The sequence below is a fragment of the Chironomus tepperi genome, unplaced genomic scaffold (assembly GCF_022539635.2).
Source record: "Chironomus tepperi strain 1889 unplaced genomic scaffold, CSIRO-AGI_Ctep_v1 contig_89, whole genome shotgun sequence".
Classification (NCBI taxonomy): domain Eukaryota; kingdom Metazoa; phylum Arthropoda; class Insecta; order Diptera; family Chironomidae; genus Chironomus; species Chironomus tepperi.
In genome coordinates, this window is record NW_027226211.1 from 341172 (window position 1) to 360689 (window position 19518).

The 19518-nt window shown below is 33.4% G+C and overlaps 3 protein-coding genes across 9 annotated transcripts; 1 reads left to right on the forward strand and 2 right to left on the reverse strand.

Annotated features, from left to right (window-relative positions):
- Positions 1-227: 227 nt before the first annotated feature.
- On the reverse strand, positions 228-9748 carry LOC139086779 (alanine--glyoxylate aminotransferase 2, mitochondrial). 7 transcript variants are annotated; one of them, XM_070635369.1, is made up of 8 exons: positions 9671-9748; positions 8215-8277; positions 6537-6813; positions 6147-6409; positions 4895-5460; positions 4680-4793; positions 523-657; positions 228-388 (listed from the first exon to the last, which is right to left on the reverse strand). In XM_070635369.1, the coding sequence occupies exons 2-8, from the start codon at positions 8240-8242 to the stop codon at positions 290-292; spliced, it is 1482 nt and encodes a 493-aa protein (XP_070491470.1). In that variant the 5' UTR covers positions 8243-8277; positions 9671-9748; the 3' UTR covers positions 228-289. The 7 variants fall into 7 exon arrangements, with proteins under 7 accessions (XP_070491470.1, XP_070491469.1, XP_070491466.1 ...); XM_070635368.1 differs by having other exon boundaries at positions 9573-9741; XM_070635365.1 differs by having other exon boundaries at positions 6537-6837; positions 9573-9741.
- Positions 1687-4416, forward strand: Amnionless (amnion associated transmembrane protein). The gene is made up of 3 exons (XM_070635362.1): positions 1687-2621; positions 3334-3519; positions 3781-4416. The coding sequence occupies exons 1-3, from the start codon at positions 1757-1759 to the stop codon at positions 4260-4262; spliced, it is 1533 nt and encodes a 510-aa protein (XP_070491463.1). The 5' UTR covers positions 1687-1756; the 3' UTR covers positions 4263-4416.
- A 6167-nt stretch (positions 9749-15915) lies between the features above and the next one.
- On the reverse strand, positions 15916-18614 carry LOC139086806 (ATP-dependent RNA helicase vasa-like). The gene is made up of 6 exons (XM_070635406.1): positions 18477-18614; positions 18193-18240; positions 17174-18140; positions 16748-17117; positions 16506-16688; positions 15916-16338 (listed from the first exon to the last, which is right to left on the reverse strand). The coding sequence occupies exons 2-6, from the start codon at positions 18238-18240 to the stop codon at positions 16098-16100; spliced, it is 1809 nt and encodes a 602-aa protein (XP_070491507.1). The 5' UTR covers positions 18477-18614; the 3' UTR covers positions 15916-16097.
- Between the last annotated feature and the right edge of the window lie 904 nt (positions 18615-19518).

The following is a 19518-nucleotide window of genomic DNA, read 5'->3' on the forward strand; positions in this document are numbered from 1 at the left end:
CTTAAGTAACAAGGTTGAACTATCTATCCCCTGATAGTTCCTAAGCATCTTTAAGTCATTCCCTAATCATTGCCTAGATAAAAGCTTGTCTTAAGTCATACTGCATCTGAACTAGACATCCAAAACATCAAACCAGACAAAATGCTATTCCAAATCCACAAATCACAGCTAACAAAAAGGATGCGAAAAATGAAAATAATAAAAACCATCAAGAGGAAGTTCCTTCCTTTTTTTTTTGCTTTTTTCTCTTTTCTTTAATTGTTCAAATATTAAAATTAATCTATTCAGATTAATTATTCAACTGATTCTTAACAGCTCCTTCGAAGACATCCAGTGCGAATTTAGCATCCTCTTTTGTAATACACATTGGTGGCTTTATGCGAAAGACCTGTTTTTTGTGGTTGAATAAATGATTTTCATTAATCCACAACAACGGCATGAATGGGGATAAAAGCAAAAAAAAAAATGGAAATTAAATTTAATTAGGTTGAATCTTGTGGATGTATAAATAAAAATTCTTACATTGCCATTTATGCCACCTTTACCAAATAGCACGCCCATATCCTTACATCTCTCCCAGATATCAATGAAGGTAGTTGCCTCCATTGGCTTACGTGTGACTGAATTATCAACCATTTCGACGCCTATCATTAGACCCTGTGAACACAGAAAAAAGGAAAAGGATTAAGAAGAAGCATAAAATTTATATACACAAAAGCCTGTGGAAGAAGATGAGATTCTCGTTAATTTTTGGATGTGATTTATTTACTCTAATTATGCGACTACATTTAAGGCTTTATTGGGGTCGTGGATGAAAAACAAAAAGTGATTTTGAAAGATAACTAGCAATTAGCTGCAGATCGTAACTTCTTGTTACATCCAACTTTATTTGCTCTTGGATGAAAAATTTACTTTAGCATCTTTTTTGTGGATGAATGGGATGATGTTGGAGCTATTTGATTTATGGGATATACTGATTTGTATGGTCTATAGACTTGGTAAGTTTGGTTTTTGTTCTGTTGATGGAATTGACTGTATTATGTACTTTGTGGATTTTTGAGTAGTTTATTGAGGGTTTTGGGGTTTTAAGGCGACGTAAAAGGAGCCCGAGGAGCACATTGCAGTCGTTAGCACTTCGTTACATGTTCACGTTGACGACAAGACGTGAAGTTGTCTTGATGACTATCTTATGGCTGTTTTTAGGTCAATTTTCAATTTAATTGTTAAAAACTGCGCCGTGCTGGTCGGGTAAGTAGAAGCCAGCGATAGAGCCAGCTTCAGACGACTCCTATTGGAGGTCATGGGTCACAACTGATCTATACGACCAGCGAAGTAAGTAAGTGCTGTTCGGGCATGTCTTTAAAAGTCGCGATCAGAAAGTTTGATGAACACTGCCTAATCCGAAGCTTTAAAGTCAACAAATACATAATCGCATTCTCATCAACCATTTAGTCAATAAATACACTGTACACAAAAAGTCATTCGATAACAGCATTCCAGATGCGTTCTCGTCACTCTTCTAAATTGACTCAACACATTCATTTTCTATTTACAATTCAGCCACAACAAAAAAACATTCTCAGTCACTTTATCTCCTCGTTGCTTCTCTTTTGCCTCTAAAATTGATTTAAATCCACCCACTTAGATTATTTTCATACATAATTAATTCCAAAATCAGTTCTGTGGTGTTCATTTTCAGTTTTACGGTTTCGCTTCATTTGAGTGGCAGTGAGAGGACTGAGAATTGCGACTAGCCATGAATCAATTTAGCATAATTTTATTTGCAAATATTTTTCAATTCTTCATTGGTTTTGGTGATTGTCGCCGCATGATATGGCAACAAAGGACGAACATTGGTGATGCATTAAATTGGGACGGTGATAAGCTTCCATGTTCAACTGACTCATTACTCTTTCCACAAAAAAGTTATGATATTATTAAGCTGTCCAATTTTACAATGAAGGAGTTGATTCTACCAAAAAGTGGCGGTTTTGTTTTGGATTCAAAAATGTCACTCAATTTTCGTGAACGGGACACAAAATGTAACAAAAATGAAGTAAAGTCATTCAAAAGTTTAATTCAAACGCCATGGTTGATGTCCAGTAACTGGCAGACAACATACGAGAATGGAAATGAAAAAGTCATGACTGCAGCAATGCCACACGATGAACGAATTCCATGTGACAATGATGACATCATTTATCCCATCAATAATTCATATGTCGTTGATCTCCAATCAATTCCTTTAATGACATTTAAGAGCATTGCCATTGATGGACGTCTAATGACATTAAATGAATTTAAAAATTTTCTATTCACGACATACGGTCAATCATTATTTAAGAACATCGACAATACACAGTTTATTGAGAATGAGGAATGCAGCAACATCAAATGTCAACTATGTCATCAGAGAGGTGATTCACTGCGTCAACAGCTGTGTGAAAATGAAAAGCCATTCTGTCAACCAATTCCACATTGTAGTGATCCAATCAAGCCAATTGGACATTGTTGTAATGAATGTGGTGCACTTTTTAAAATGAAATTACCAAACAGTGAACGGATGTCGACTGAGATCAATGGATTTAATCTTGATGATGTGAAAGGTGATATTAACAGAGGTAAATAGCTCAGAATTTCTTTTGAATTGATGTGTAGACGACGGATGTGCAAATAAGTCTTAAATTTTAATTGCCATTGCTATGACTTTTGATTGCTTTGTTGAAGACATGTCTAGATTACATCCTGTTTATTAATATTAAGCTTCATTCTAATCGGCTTTAGATTCATATCATTTAACTTCTCAATTCAGCATAAAATGCTATTGAACTATTGATATTTGAATCTTATGTCAATAGATACAGGCAGGGTTGTTGATTGGTGAATTTTTGGACATAACTAAATTTGTTGAGGCTAGGAAATTACCTTATTTAAGGGATTGTAGTCTGACAAATGGCAAAAGTCAATCCATATTGTCCCTATTGACAATCTAATCCTCACAACCACCAATCTACCATCTCTGTCATCAACATTTCAATAATGAATTGCATTCTTCCAACTTTTTCCTCATCATCATGCCTTTTTCCTGCCTCGCCTGACTCTCATTAAACTTTTTTCCATTTCCAATTTTCTGTTTACTCAATTTTCATTCATCCATGCCATAGCAATTCATTTTACTCGTTCATTTCTATTTGCATAAAGTGAATGATTGAGTAAAAGGGCATAAAAAAGTCAATACAGCATCTACAACTATCTGATTTGAGTTCAATAATTTATTGATTTCTTCTTTTTTTGCATCCAATTCCAATCATTACCCAAAATAAATTCCCGCAGCAATCAATTCAGCACTTTCAACAGGTATTGTTGACGAGAATAAGATCGCTTATCATATCAGTGTCACAACGGAAGTGAATCAACTGTATTTACAGCTCATTATTGTCGATCGATATGAGTATGATGAACATAGCACACGATTAATGGAACATTTGAGGAAAGTATTGCTGGATAAGAGATATAAAAGTGAGTGATATGATTTTATAGGTTACAGGGAGGTAGCTGGGGACTGGAACTAAGTGTTGGATATTTTATTGAATGTTATGCTTTGTGCCTTGATGTAATTTTGTAAAAATTGGAACTTATTGGAGTTTTTCCTTGAAATTTCAATTATTTATCAATTTACAATTCTCAAAAGAAGGCACAGCAGCACATTCCATTCCATCACCTCCACAACCCAGGACAACGTCTCAATTCTCAACACATTCCATTTCTAATTTTTTACAGACCAATCAAAATTTTATTTCATCTCTGGCTTGCCATTTACGCCTAACGAGAGTGGTCACGTTCTAACATTCATTTTCGGGACATTTTTCCTTGTGACATTGTTTATGACGCTGATTTATATGATCTATTATGATGACAGACACATTCCACGCTTGATGGCAATGATAAGAAATCGTCGCTTTATGCTTCATTCTAATGTAATATTTGCTCGCTTTGATAACACATCACATGCGAATGAAATGATGACCTCGACAATGTCAAATCATGATGATGATGATGACGCTCATGGATGCATGGAAGTTGATTTACATTTTGGAACAGATCAAAGTATTGAAAATGTCAATCAAGCCTTCAATAATCCCATGTTTGAGGCTGGTTCTAATATTCGTGATAAATCAAGAGACGAAAATATCTCAAAGGATGTTGATGATGGCAGTGGCGATGGAAATGACAGAAGTGGAATTAGTGAGGCAAAACTTTAGATTATCATGGGAAAATGGCAATTGATGAGGTGATAGAATAAGTTTGAATTATCGCATAAAAAGTTTTTTGTAGGGCTGTTTGCTCAAGATGTGGAATTGATTAAGTTTGAAGGCTGAATTTAATAAAATCAGGTGATGTGGTCGACCAAAAATTTTGTATACCTAAGTTTTTAATTTTTAGACTTAATCATGATAGATTGTAAGCTAGAAAACTAATTTTAATGACAATTCAACCCTCTTATGTCCATTAACATAAGTCGTCATAAGTGAACGACCCCAAGTCCAAAAATCATCATAACCATTTTCAACAGACGTCGCCAACTGACCAACAAAAAAAGGTCATAATGACAATAAATGTGAGAAAATCACGTCCATAGATAAAGTCATTAAGTAAAAGATAATTAAATTCTTCCTTACCTTTCCCCTCACATCGCCAATGATATCGTATTTATCACGTAAAGTCTCAAATCCCTTGAGCAAATACGTACCAACATCGAGAGCATTTTGTTGTAAATTGTCTTCGTCAATCACCTGATTAAAATTTAAAAGACGATATATAATCATCAATAATAAATGTTCATTATGCATAATCATGTCATATGCTTAAGGAATGATTAATGAGTGATATTTACATCTAATACAGCATTGCCGACCGCACATGCAAGAGGATTTCCACCAAATGTATTAAAATGAATTGCCTGTGTCAAAACTTGTGCAATTTTTGGCGTTGTAACAACAGCACCGAGCGGAAATCCATTTCCTATGCCTTTAGCCATTGTCACAATGTCTGGTATAATTTCATGTCCTTCAAAGCCCCAATAATGATCTCCGGTACGTCCAAATCCCGTTTGTACTTCATCACTCACAAATAAGCCACCATTTTGACGTACAAGTTCCGCTGCTCGTTTAATATAATTTCTCGGGAATTGTACAGTACCGCCAACGCCCTGAATAGACTCAGCAAACATTGCAGCCAATTTACCTCTCGGCAATGAATATTTAAATTCAGACTCGAGTTGATTAATATAATTATCTTCCGCAAGACATTTCCCATGCGTGCAATCGCAATTACGTTTTGTTTGAACTGGTGAATCACGGCAATTTTTTCCGCCCCAAATGCCTGTATATGGATCTGGATTCATTGCATGATGAATACTATTTTTGATGCCAGGCGCTGGATAATACCATGGTGCTTGTGCTGTAAATTGAGAATGAAAATAATGATTGAATGAATAGGATGTCTTATTGAGAATTGGAAGGTGTGGGTGGGATGACTGTGGCGTATAATTTGGATGAATGTGACTTAGTAATTTAGAATCTGAGTGTGTAGGTTGCATGAAATACAATACAGTCATCAGATGTTAGTTGGTCTGTAAATCCTGACATTTTAAGACTAGATATTCAAAATCTGAGGATCTAAGCTAGATGTACTGTATCTTTGTCACAAAAAATGTTACCCGAAAAGCACGCGGTGTGAAAAAATGACGGAAAATTTGACTCCTGGCTAGCCTGGTTCATATTGGATGATATCCAGCTTAAAGTAAGACTCATATCGAACCATGATAGCTGTAGTGTATCTTTGTCACAACATGTGTTATCCGAAAAGCACACGGTGTGAAAAAAATGACGGAAATGTCGACGCCTGGCTGATTTGGTTCAGATTTATTGATATCCAGCTTCAGGTCAGAATTGGGCTGACCTATGAGTCCAGACCCGCCATTTCCAAGCCATGTCCTTTCTATGTAAGATGTTCTATTACTCATAAAACTTGTTATATAAGACCATTAATCCAAATAGCCGAACTAAGTCAATTCCTTTCCAAATTACATCCCCAAAATCCCACTTTAATTCACAAATCAACTAAAACATAGAATAGACAACAACCTGTTAATCCCATTGTACTTGTTCCACCGCCATGATAAGCATTCTTCAATGTTAATATGTCGTAATTTTTTGTATATAGACGTGCAAGTAAAATAGCCAAGTCATTTGCTTCCGAACCGGAATTAACAAGATAAACAACTTTGAGGTCACCGGGTAATTTAGATGCCAATTTTTCAGAATATTCGTAGATTTTTGGATGCATATAAATTGCTGTTGTGTGCCATAAAGTCTTTATTTGCTCTTCCAAAGCCGCATTTACTTTGCTGTATTGTTTGAGAAAAGAAAAAAAAGAAAAAGAAACTTAAGGATTTTTTTTTATGGACGTGCCATGAAGATGTGATATAAAAGATATACATGAGAACATCCATTGTGTACATAGAAAATACTTACGGATGACAATGTCCAACGGAGACAGTCACGATTCCACCAAACAAGTCAAGATACTTGACACCTTTATGATCATATAAAAATTGCATTTCACCTTTGTGTATTAAAAGAGGTTTTCGATAAAATGGAATTGCCGATGGTGTCACAAACTCTTTACGAATTTTAAGTGTATCCTCATAACTTGGTCCATTGTATGATGTTGATGCGACACTCGAGAGTTTACGAAACTTTTGTAGTAATGCTGAATTGGCTCTTTCATTTACTTTTATTATAGCATCAGCTGAACAAACAGGATCAATTAAAACTATGTAAATGTTGATTGTACAATTAAGGAAAATTGAGAAAATGTGTGCTGAGTGTTGAGAAACTCGTTTCAGGCATCTCGTACAAAAATTTTACAGTTTTCGATTATGTCTACTGTTCAATTAGAGCATTTAGAAACGATAAATACCACAGACATTTAAAGCTATGTTAATTTTTCATTGCTTGTTTGCTGTTTTTGGTTTAGAAGGGATGGAGAGTTGTGGATTTTTGGAAAACTACTTCTGTTTTTGGTTAGACTTGGAACTGTAAATGGAATTAGTAATTCGCAGCATTAAATTCTAGTCCAAGGACTATTGAAATCATATTTTCAGTGATTTCAGTCTCGAGTTCCTCAACATTGACGATTGAGCCTTTGATGTCCTAACAAAGCTTCTCAAATCAGTCAATTCAACAGAATATTAACATTCACAAACTAACACAATACACAAAAATCAAATTCAAAGCCATAGAAAATTAATATGTCAGCTAATTATTCTCCATCCCTAGGCCATTTCCAATTTAGAAAATGCTTTCTATCTTGGAAATGAGCTAATTAATTTGATGAGAATAGCAATGGTTTTTCCTTTAACATGAAATTGTATATTTGAGGGACTATGAATTCACATTCAATTGTTTATTTTGTCGAGTTCACTTCTTGGAGCTTCTTAATTAATATGCTTAATAAATTATCGCTTTGAAGTGTATAGAATGTAAACATTTGCATTTTCAGGTCTATTTGTATGATAATTAAATTAATTGTTAAAATATCTTTGGAATAGGCGACGAAGCACAACAATCCACAAGTTTAAATTAGATAATTGTCGGTATTGTTTTGGGTAATTTGAGTCTTTATAGGTTGATAACTATCACGAATGGTGCATTGTAGCTGAACAGACAAGGAGTATGCTAATGAGTATACTCAATTATATTGATTCATACGCTCATTAGAGTGAGTATGTTTATTGTCTGTTAGGGTTAGTCGCATATATCGCCACTTTGACGGTAAGACTTGAAGGTGCCCTAGCCGGATGATGATGGCTCAAAATCTTAGTTGAGAGCTCAAAGACGACTCGAATTTTGTATGAAAAAGTCGAATCTATTCAAAATTTGAGTCGATTTTGAGCTATACTTCACATTTAACTACGTCATTGCTTCACATTACACATTTACTATCTTTTATAGTTCTCATCCTTAGTAACTTCAACTCTCAAAAATAATCAAGCTTCAATTTCTTCAAAATATCCCCAAAAAACAGCAAACCATCTTTAAAATCCTTCCGCATCCATTTAAAACCTCATTTCATGTTCAACAACTTAGCACATTTTCACATTTATAGCACATAAAAAAACTATACACTGCATTACACTTCCTACATTACCTCTAATTCCTCTACAAAACCGCAACATGTTTGCCGATTGTTAATTGCTTTATGTCTCAAACTCTTGATGAACAAAAAATTTTTGTGTCAACACCAGTAGAAAAGTAAATTTACTTTAAATTAGTCTCCTGACCTCAAGTAAGTGCAGACAAATTTTTTTGTTAGCTTGAACTGTCTGGATATATTTAAAAAAAACTTATTTTGAAACTCAAACTAATGTCACTGCGTATACGAAATGAAAGAAAAAAAATTGAAGAATTTAAATTTAAAATTCTAATGACACGACGAAAAAAAAAAATAATACGAAAATGTGGGAGCAATAAAAACTCGAAAATGTTCAGCACTGTGTGACCGTGAAAACAGCTGAGCTGATAATGAAACTGATTCTTATTTGTGATTTTTTTTTCTCCTTGGGTTATCAAATTTATGGGAAGCATAATTGCGCATTTAAAGGGTTTGAAGCTTGTTTTTAAATTGCTTATACCGGAAGCTATAGATTTAAGACGTAGTTCCTGGTCTTTGATATCTATGATTTATACAATATCTAAAGAGTATCAATCCAAGATTGCTATGTATATGTAACTTAGCCTTAATCACAGTCATGGATAACATTCTTTAAAGTTATCCAAAAACCCAAAGAACTCGACCCACAAACTCATGTGTCTACACCCCTGCATCCCATAGAATAAAACAACTGTGAGTAAATCTCAATGCCTTTGAACTTTAAGTGTCTACTCCTATCGTACAAATTGTGAGTTCAAGTTCGAAGCTGATTATCAATCAATTTCGTAATATTTAAATTGATAGGAAGCTTGAACGTGTGACATAAGTTGAATAACCCGAAAAGCACATGAGTTTTTAGATTTTACTGACTATTTAGTTGCTGTTTTGCATTGCTGTTCAGTTTCGGTCGTTATTCATTCAATTACTAACTATTCATCCATCACCTTTAAGTGAGTCTACCCAAAGTCTCGGTGTCAACAGATTTTCGAGATTAAGAAGTATTGGACTCGGTATCAAGAACATTTAGGATCCAGGAGGTGCTATTTGTCTTCCTTTTGAAGTTCGTGTTCATTCCACACCAATTTTTCTGATCAACCCTCATCATAATTTCCTCAAATTACCCCACTTTATATGCACAAATGATGATTGTTTATTGATATAAGAAAAACACTTAATAATTATCACAACAATGCCATGCCTCCATCTGTTTGCATAACAATTAAGATACGTTGATGAATGAAAGTCACAAATGGAAGTGACTATATCGTATACCTTAATTAATAGGAAATTTATTTCCTCTATCAACAATACATTTAATCGAATAATATTAACCGACATATATCCAAACAACTTACGAGGGATCTGAGGTCAAGATCTAATTTAATATGCAAATTGATATGAATAGGGGCAGGTAGATGTTAATTGCTATTTCCACACGTGTTGGTTATTTCACTTTATAATTTGTGTTCTTGATATCTTTTGAAATTTGATATCCAACTGATGAGATGAGGATACCTACTGATACTGTCGAAAACTTCAATAAGAGATCATCATAATCAAGTTGAGAGTATATTTGAGAACTGAGCATATTTTGGTTCTATTTTTAGACATCAGAGACACCAATTAATATTTTCTATACACATCTTCTCGTGTGATTGTCAATCTTTATGCGATATCAAGAGAAGAAGATGAACATTATGAATAGTTCCCGGGTTTTATAGGTCTTATTTGAGGTGTTGATTTGTTGACTTGTTATTTTTCTTTTCAAGTCGGTTAGTTGATCATAAATCTGATCACAGACCGTCGTGACTGACTTAGCATCAGATTCGGTTTAAATCCGGAACCATGCCAGTGACGCCATCCTGAGGACGTTTTACGGTCTTCCTCTCGATCTTTTGCCAAGGTTACTCTATATACTGTGGCATCCTGTGGTCGTCTGTTCACATGACCTGCCCATCTCAAGCGATTCATACGAAGAATAGTGACAATATCCGCATCCTGGAATAGCTGATAAAGTTCATAATTATGCTTACATCGGTATACTTCACCTTCTTTTGCAGGTTCAGGTCGAGTTATTAAACCAAATCTGATCTAAGTTCCTTACTGTTTTCTCGAAATGTAGAGGCACTTGACTGCTTATTTCTGAAATTTTACTTAACCTTAATTAAAGTCTTTATGAAATTTATATACAGTCCAACAAAAACAAGTTTGATGACCCACAAGTTACAGATTTTCAAATTCTATTATCTAAATCCTTCTTTTCATATCAACCTACAATCCATGGCAATAAAAAGCTTGAATAAGTCAAACAAAAACGTCAATTTCAAACTTCCCATACATACAATTTTCAATCAATTGAAAACAAATCAACTAGAATTTTATTAAAATCCTCATAATTTTCAAAACTCAAACATCAAACTTATCCAATATTATGGACTTTTGGTTCAATAATCTCGTATTATGAACAGTCCAGTATATTTCCAAATCATCCACACATAATTAGAATGAATGAGTAGAGATGAACATTTTTATCTCAATTGCAATATTTTTCCTTTCCTCATTTTCAGATTTCCCAAAATGAAATAAAAATCCCAATAGCTCTTATCATCATGCACACAGCAAACCAATCCTCTACCAAGCCATTCATATTAACTCACTCCTATTTTTTTTTTACTTTTATTACGTGAACCTTTTTTTTTTTCGTCTCGACAATTTCAATCAATTTCCATTCAAATACCAATCAAAAATATATCATTCACAAGAGAATTGAACTGAGCAAGTATAAAGTATGAATTTATATCAATGCTCAACTATATGAAATGTTTTTTTTTTGTATGAACTTGATGGCATCAGGCTCATTCTACATTTTTTCTTTATATGTGGCACACCAAATGATTCCTTTCGATTGATGTTGCTTGAGTTCGTTGGATAAAAAAGGGTTACTGATTGTGGAAGACAGTATGTCTTTTCTTTTGATCTGTTTATGTGTACTTACTTGGTTACTTCCTTGACTGTGGCAAATAAGGACCCATTTATGAACGGAGAGAAGGTCTAAAGCGGCTCTATCCTTAGAACAATTCGGAATGTTAAGGACTTTAGTGTACTTTTCTACACATCCAATCAAGCATCTTCATATCCGCATCCGATCCAGCGTCTTCATATCTAACCTAATCCAGTATCTTCAAGTCCAATCCAATCTTGGATTTTGGTCTTCCTCGAGATCTTTTACCATCCCTAAAGTCTGATACTTACTTCGCTGGTCGTAGAGATCAGTTGTGATTCATAACCTCCAACAGGAGACGCCTGAAGCTGACTTCCGCTTGCCAGTTTCCGATACCAAACGCAGTACTTTCTCTATCGACAGCTTCCTTTCAAGAATTCTTTGGACGTCCATGAGTTCATTTACCGTCTAGAATGTCAGCTTTGAAGATCTTAATTAATGGAGTTTCCACAGGTCGTATAATAACATGTCCAGTCTATCGCAGCCTGTTCTCCTTAGTCATAGATAGGTCACCCTAAATCCTTGGGACTTCTGGTATAGTCATCTAGCATGTATATCATATATCACCTATGGCTGAAGTACTGCTTCGTCATTGTCTGACTAAATTAAATAAGTTAATAGTAAATCTATCAAATAGTGTAGATAAGATGCATTTTATAATGAATAACAAGTAAGTCTTTAATACTTTCTAAATATTCATCCTGATATAAATTTAAATGCATTAGATTTTAGGATATAACATGAAAATGCTTTTATCCTGTAATATAGACTTAATATTCATGTTCTTCTTTAAAATAAGGTCAAGTGTCTATTTCTGTATTAATTAGATTCCAAAATCATCCTAGATTTAAGCTATGCATCTACTATATTTTCTTGACAATTCAGATGCTTACTCAGCCATAGAATATTTTCCATTCGACTAATTTCTCTCACAGCCCCTCCAAATAATGCACAAATTTACCGCATCAACTGATGTCACTTTCAACTTGTCTGTCGGCTTTATTATATTCCAAACTTCCAACACAACAGCCCCTCATTCATTATATATGTTCATCTTCATAACTCTGACTGTTGTGACTTCTTCCTTCATCGATATACATAAATATCTACAGACCGAACCGAGAAGTATGAAAGAAAGTAATTCCAATATTATATATAGTATTTTTTATATGTGTGCTTGGATGCTGAAGCAATGGAAGAATATTTATTTTATGGCGAAAAAATATGTACGATAATCGTCATCGTCATCGAACGTCTTCAGTATATGAGAATTATGTATTCGTTATTATTGAAGTTGACTTCTATTGCTTTTATATTGTTATCGTTATCATATAGATATTTCCCATTTTATTTCTTTTTTCATTATTCTACAATAATGTATTATATTATTGAATGAAAATGAATGAATGACTGACTAGAGCGATGGAGACGTAGGACGGCATGAGGGGAGGAAAAATAAGAAGACAGTCGATTGAATACAAAAGAAATTTTTTGATCGCATAAAAATTTTTATTTATTCTTTTGTTATTATTGAAAAGTTTTCCTTTTTTTATAAAAGAAACAAAAAAAAAAAATCTATGAATTTCCTTTTTTTATATTTTCTGTCTTTTCAGTCGGCAGGGGTTGACGCTTCCTTATTCAATATTCTATTTTTTTTATGAAATTTCCTCGCAATTAAAATGAAAATTTATTCAAAATGGGGTAAAGATTATCTCAAGAATCTTTATTGAGACGAAAAGTTTCATCCGGCAGTTCATCATTTCGTGTTGCGTTTATTGATTTCAGAATCATTTCTATGATAATTTTGTAAGTTATCCAAGTTTTATAGATTTTATTATGTTTCTTTAGTCAATAGTTGTTATGGTAAGTCTCATCTGTTCTTATTTTGAGAATGGAATAGCTTGGCTTGGATTAGAGTGACTTATTGTGTAGTTTCGTGTCCAGGCCGACGTTTGACTTTGGACAATCCTAAACTTACTAGTTCGACTGCATTTACGGTAGAATTTAGACAATCCTAGACTTACTGATTTGACTGCATTAACGATAGATTTTAGACAATCCTAGACTTACTGGTTCGACTGCATTTACGATAGACTTAGGACAATTCTAGACTTACTAGTTTGACTGCATTTACGATAGACTTTTGACAATCCTAGACTTACTAGTTTGACTGCATTTACGATAGACTTTTGACAATCCTAGACTTACTAGTTTGACTGCATTTACGATAGACTTTGGACAATCCTAGACTTACTAGTTTGACTGCATTTACGATAGATTTTGGACAATCCTAGACTTATTAATTTGACTAGCTCCTACCCCTTCAGACAGACGTCTTTTCCTCTCTTTCTGTTGCTTTATACATCCCCATCCATACACACAAGAAAATAATGTCTTCCATTCATTGCGATAGAATGAAGACAATAATTTTTATTCTTGTCAAGCACGATGAATATTTGCATAAATCTACAATGAGTTGTTTGTTTGCATTTGAAATTTAATAACCTTTTTTTTTTTATTCTTTGTTTTTGTTTTTCTTCCTGATTCGAAAATAAATCGTTGTTTTCGTTTTCAAAAAATGAAAATCCTCTTTTCTACGGACTTGAATTGATTTTTTTTTATAGTCGAAGACGAAAATAGCAAAGCTTGAAGATCGTTCATTTGGAATTCTATTTGGTAACTGTGACAATATTCTCCGACTTTGTCTCAAGTACGTGCTTTATGAGCTTGAAATATAATCTTACGTATATTGGACTAAAACTTTCTATCGCTGAGCATTCTAATTTAAATAATAGCAATCTAACCTTTTTTCACAGTCCTGATTCCATAAATCCCACTTAACAATCCACTCTTGCAATTTAGAGACCAAGCGAACAGCAACAAGAACCATATAAAATATAAAAATTGTACAATATTTACCAGCATTTATTTACCCGAGCGCAAAAGAGATTAAACTATTGTGAAAAATTCATTTCATTTTTTTTTTATACGTATGTTTACTATTGCTTGCTACCATCGTTGCTTGCTATTGCCATTGTTTTCCTTCCTATTCATTTCGAATTTAACTTTAAATTTGTTTTGGAATGAGCAGAAGGAAAACAATTTCGATGAAATAACTTAAAAAATTGTTTTTTTTACAACTCACACCCAACAAGCATCGCTTGAAAAATCATTTAATACAGCTTTGAAGGAGAAGATATGGTTGTTGCTAGTGCTGCTTGTGCTTGGTCTGTGTTTGGAGAGAACGATGAGTTGGGTGGATGGTGAAATTGATGTGGAAGTGACGCATTTGATGGATATTTTGCATTTGCTGGATCTATTGTGATCTACTGGATCATTTGGATCTTATTTTGAGTTTCTATTGATGAAGTAGTTGTGGACGTGACGCATTTGATAGATATTTTGGATTTGCTGGATCTATTGTGATCTACTGGATCATTTGGATCTTATTTTGAGATTCTTTTGGTGAAATCATTGAGTAAGTGACGGATTTGATGGATATTTTGTATTTCCTGGATCTTTTCTGCTCTACTGGATCATATAACTCTTATTTTGAGTTTATATTGCAATTTATCATTTGTTGATCTCGGTAATTGTTACGAGACTGTCTCTTAATCGCTACAATCATCAGAATCAATCTATTTCCAGCACCCAGGACATACAGACAAACCGCCACCAATTTAAATCACCCAAACAAACTTAAATTCACCAAGAACAAAATTATTCTTATAAATATCAGTAAAACTTTAGTGAAAAACTTTAATAGTTTTTGAAGATTGGATTTGTACAATGAATGCATCCTCCCACCCTTCAAAATCTCTCGCTCAATTTCAGTATATACATACAAATTCAGTTAAATTTTATAATATTTATTTAGATTCCCCATCCGACACATTTCTCAATTTCAAAATAGATGAGATATAGAATGAGAGATATGACTAATGGAACGGGAATGCTATGGCGTCAAATAAATCATTACAGCTTTCACGCTTCCTCTCACTCTCATATGTCCCGCTCAGTTGCTGTGGGACATAAATGGCAGTAGAAAAAAAAAACATTCCTATTACATCATATTATTTTGTCATGAGGCAATGATGCAAGACAAAAGACTTTCATTGTCATTGATAGATCGAGTCAAAAATTGAGGAATGGGGGACATTTGGCGTTGCCAGTGATGAATTTGTAATCTTCTCATTGGAGATTTTTTTCTTAAGTTTCATTTGACAACATTTCTGTTATTGTCTTCTTAAATTTTAAAGCTTCTTATTAGATTTATGTCCTTGATTTAGTTTAATTCTTGATAATGGCTAGACTGGAAGTAATGTGGAAACTGACGTATTAAATATCTTAGTCAATGTCATTTTGCAAGAGATTAATCAAACATATTGAATTACTTATGTGATTTTTGGTTATTATAGAAGTTAAGGAGCTTAATTTTACTAGACGTGAAATGATTTAGTCATTAGAATGCTCATTAAACTTTTAACGACTTTCTTAAATTCTAAAAAGTTAACGGAAAATTATAATTCAAAAATTTAACGACAAAAATAAATTTGAATTCTCAAATGTAGCACTTGAAGTTGGCTTCAAAAATTCAAATTTTCCGTTAAATATATTGAAAAGCTATTTCAAACAGCCAAAAAACGTTACAAAATGATAAATTTTCTAAGATCTACAAATAAGTTAAAACTATCAAATTTCTCATTATAGTCAAGTTCATTATCACTCGAACTTGTTTAGTATGGGCTATAAATTAACGCGCCCGCTTTATTTATATCAAATATTTAACATCCTTATTAATTCAGTATCTTACTCACGTATCATATATTATATTAATTATATCGTAAATATTAAGTATAGAATAGTTCATTTAAATTGTTCACCAATCTTCTTCGTCCTTTTGTGGTGCACCAGCAGCAATAGGTTGACGAATATCAGATCCTCCATATTTATCAGCCATTCCACACGATCCTGCACTGATTCCACTAAAGAATGCTGGAATTTGTTGTTTTGTTTGTGTCAAAATTCGAACTAAATCACTAACAATAGTTTGATCGACGTCTGGATCAAAGAAGCTTGTTGCTTTACCGCGATTTCCAACTCGTCCTGTACGTCCAATGCTGTGAATTGAAAATGGAAATTGAAGAGATTAAAATAAATCTTAAGATTAAAAATCGGGTTTAAATAAATCCTAAGATTTATCAATGATCAAGCAGCTTTTAAGATCAGAACTTAACAAATTTGTGGACATAACTTTAAGAATCACATATAGTCAAATTATACTCACCGATGAATGTATTCATCAACTTCCTTTGGTAAATCATAATTAATAACATGTGTAACACCTTTAATGTCAAGTCCACGAGCAGCAACAGCAGTTGCAATTAATACCTTTCGTTTACCACTTCGGAAGTCACGTAAAGCTTCTTCGCGTTCACGTTGCAAACGATCACCATGAATTGATGTTGTACTGGAAGTAAAACAATTAATTAGCACCTAAAATCAATTAAATTTGATCAATTTCCTTACCTTAATGTAGTCTCTGATAAGAACGATGCCAAATAGTCAGCTGTCTTCTTAGTTTCAACAAAAACTAAAATTCGATCTTCATCAGAACTTTGACTGTATTTTGTCAACATATCTGTCAATAATTGTCGCTTTTCACGACGTTGAACTTCAATAAATTCTTGTTCTACATCACTTGATGCACCGCCAACAATTCCAACAGTAAGGAACAAGTAGTTACGCAAATATTGAGCAGCAAGACGTTGAATTTCATCTGGGAATGTTGCTGAGAACATCATTGTGGTCAAATTGTCCTTATTAAGTGAACTATGATTACAGACTTTGTCAATTGTGTCACGGAATCCCATATCAAGCATACGATCAGCTTCATCCACTAAATAATAGATATATTAAGCATGAATTAAAGGAATAACTACTTCCAATACTTACAGACTAAGAATTTCAAGTCCTCAAATCCAATTATGTTTTTATTGACGAAATCCATCAAACGACCAGGCGTTGCGACTAGCACATGACATCCTTGAACGATATTATCACTTTGATAACGTGAAGCAGCTCCACCATAAGCCAATGTAACTTTAACATAAGATCCAGAAGCAAATTTCATAGCTTCATCACGAATTTGAATGACCAGCTCACGAGTTGGTGCTATAATTAAGCATTGAGGTTTACCGGGATTTAATGTATCTTTGTCATTCATGATGCAATTAAGAATTGGAAGTACAAAAGCTGCAGTTTTTCCAGATCCTGTTTGTGCGCAACCCATTAAGTCACGTTTAGCCATAATGATTGGAATTGCTCGCTTTTGAATTGGTGTTGGCTTCCTATATCCTGATTTTTGGACATTAATAAGCAAGAAGTCACGCAAGTTTGCATCCTCAAATGTATTAATTTGCTCAAAATCATCAGATCCTTTTCCAGTTACATGAACTTCAATCTTGTCAAAATTATCGAAATTAATTCCAGCACTAATTGATGATGCAAACAGTTCCTCTTCTGTTGTTTCAGCTGGAATGTAAATTTCGCGCTTTTTCTCTTCTGGATTATCATCTTGATCATTTTCATTGCGATCTCGTCTTGGTGGACGATCTGAATCTTCACGTCTGCCTCTACGCTCACCAAATCCACCTCCTTCATTGTCACCAAAATCTCGATTTCCTCTGTTAAATCCACCACGACCACCTCCACGTCGCTCATTAAATCCACGACTTTCTCCAAAACCATCAGAATTGTCATTGTTTGAATCACGATTTCCATAACTGCCACCGCCGCGTCCTCTACCACCTCCACGACCTCTTCCTCTTGAAAAATTATTTCCGCGGTCTTCATTTCGATCATCTTGTCGTTCATTACTGCCCCAATCATCAGTTTCTTCTGTTTTTGGAGCTTCTACACGCTATAAAGAAAATATTAGCAATTTGTTGACATTCTAATCAAAAAGAAGTTACCTTTGGTGCTGGAACTGATGGTGTATCGTCGTCTGACCAATCTCCCATCTGAAAAAGCATTGAACATTAGTTAACCTCAAAAATAGTAAAAAATGTATGAATATGATGATTTTAGATTACTGGAAGTTGCTGGAATAGCTTATTAATACTGTTGCTTCTAGTAATCATTAGTAATCAGTATCCATTTAAGGCATAATTGGAAAATTCCATTAAAATTTTCTTCGAAAAATTAATTTTCTGAATTTATCATGAAATCCAGCTATTTCTTCTGAACTTTTACTTACTTTGAGCTTTTAGTTAGTTTATCTTGATAAGAGGATCACTTAAACTGTCAAAATATCACTATATTTAATAAAATTTATCAAAAATCTTAATTTTGCTGCAATGCAAAAAATCTTTGTGAACAATGTGATTGTTTCGTTAAACTTTCGTAGTTTCAGCCCTGCAAAAAAAACTTCAGTTTTTCAAATTTTTTCGGTTATGAAATTCGTGTGAAATATTGTTATTTCAAATTTTGTTAATTTAAGGTTACTTTGTTAACATTTATTGTTTTTCTGAAGTTATTGTGTGTATCATGAAATCTTTCAAAGGAAGAAATCAAAGAAAATGTGGATTAATGTGAAGTATTAGTGAAAATGAATTTATGTTTATGTTAACATTAAATATGATTAGTTAAACAGTGATTTAGTGCTAATAAATAAAGTTTAAGCAGTAAAAAGGTGAGCATTATCAATGTTTTAGATTAATTTTTCTTATTGACAGTTAATTATGTTAAAATATTCATAATTTTGATTATTCTGGATCTTTCGTCCAGTAAAAATTTAATTTCATAAAAAAAAGCTTAATTTCATAATTTTCATTAAATTCATGCTGTCTATACACAAATTAAGGATGAGGCAAAGAGAATGACCGAGAAAAAAACTCGATCAATGACATTTTCTCATTAATTTATTAATAAATTTTATTATCAACAAAAGGGAATTAATAGCAGCATCAGCATGAATAGCATCACAGAGAATTATTATAATATTCACTGTTATTTAATTGTCTATGAATTTCATTTTTCATTCATCTTCGTTCTCAATAGCCTTACAATATATGTATACAACCGGAAGAGCATGAATACTAAGAATAATAATGATTTCCAATATAATAAAATGTTCAAATGAGCAGAACAAATAGGAGAAAAAAAAAATGATAAATTATCATCATAAAAATCGCATAAAAGACTCAACATTAGGATAATAAACATCATGAGAATGAAACGGAGATGTAGTGATGGTAGGATAGGAAGGGAATAGAACACAAATAACTAGTTTTAAAATG

What these genes read in the sequence shown, in the direction of transcription:
- Amnionless (XM_070635362.1), top strand. Translation starts at nt 1,757, where the DNA reads ATGAATCAATTTAGCATAATTTTATTTGCAAATATTTTTCAATTCTTC. An exon ending in GAAAGGTGATATTAACAGAG is followed by an intron (nt 2,622 to 3,333) that starts GTAAATAGCTCA and finishes AAATTCCCGCAG; the next exon opens with CAATCAATTCAGCACTTTCA. An exon ending in GCTGGATAAGAGATATAAAA is followed by an intron (nt 3,520 to 3,780) that starts GTGAGTGATATG and finishes AATTTTTTACAG; the next exon opens with ACCAATCAAAATTTTATTTC.
- LOC139086779 (XM_070635365.1), bottom strand. Translation starts at nt 8,242, where the DNA reads ATGTTGCGGTTTTGTAGAGGAATTAGAG. An exon ending in TCGGCAATGCTGTATTAGAT is followed by an intron (nt 4,794 to 4,894) that starts GTAAATATCACT and finishes AATTTTAATCAG; the next exon opens with GTGATTGACGAAGACAATTT. An exon ending in AAGGTGGCATAAATGGCAAT is followed by an intron (nt 389 to 522) that starts GTAAGAATTTTT and finishes CACAAAAAACAG; the next exon opens with GTCTTTCGCATAAAGCCACC.
- LOC139086806 (XM_070635406.1), bottom strand. Translation starts at nt 18,240, where the DNA reads ATGGGAGATTGGTCAGACGACGATACACCATCAGTTCCAGCACCAAAG. An exon ending in GGACTTGAAATTCTTAGTCT is followed by an intron (nt 17,118 to 17,173) that starts GTAAGTATTGGA and finishes TCTATTATTTAG; the next exon opens with TGGATGAAGCTGATCGTATG. An exon ending in TTATCAGAGACTACATTAAG is followed by an intron (nt 16,689 to 16,747) that starts GTAAGGAAATTG and finishes TTTTACTTCCAG; the next exon opens with TACAACATCAATTCATGGTG.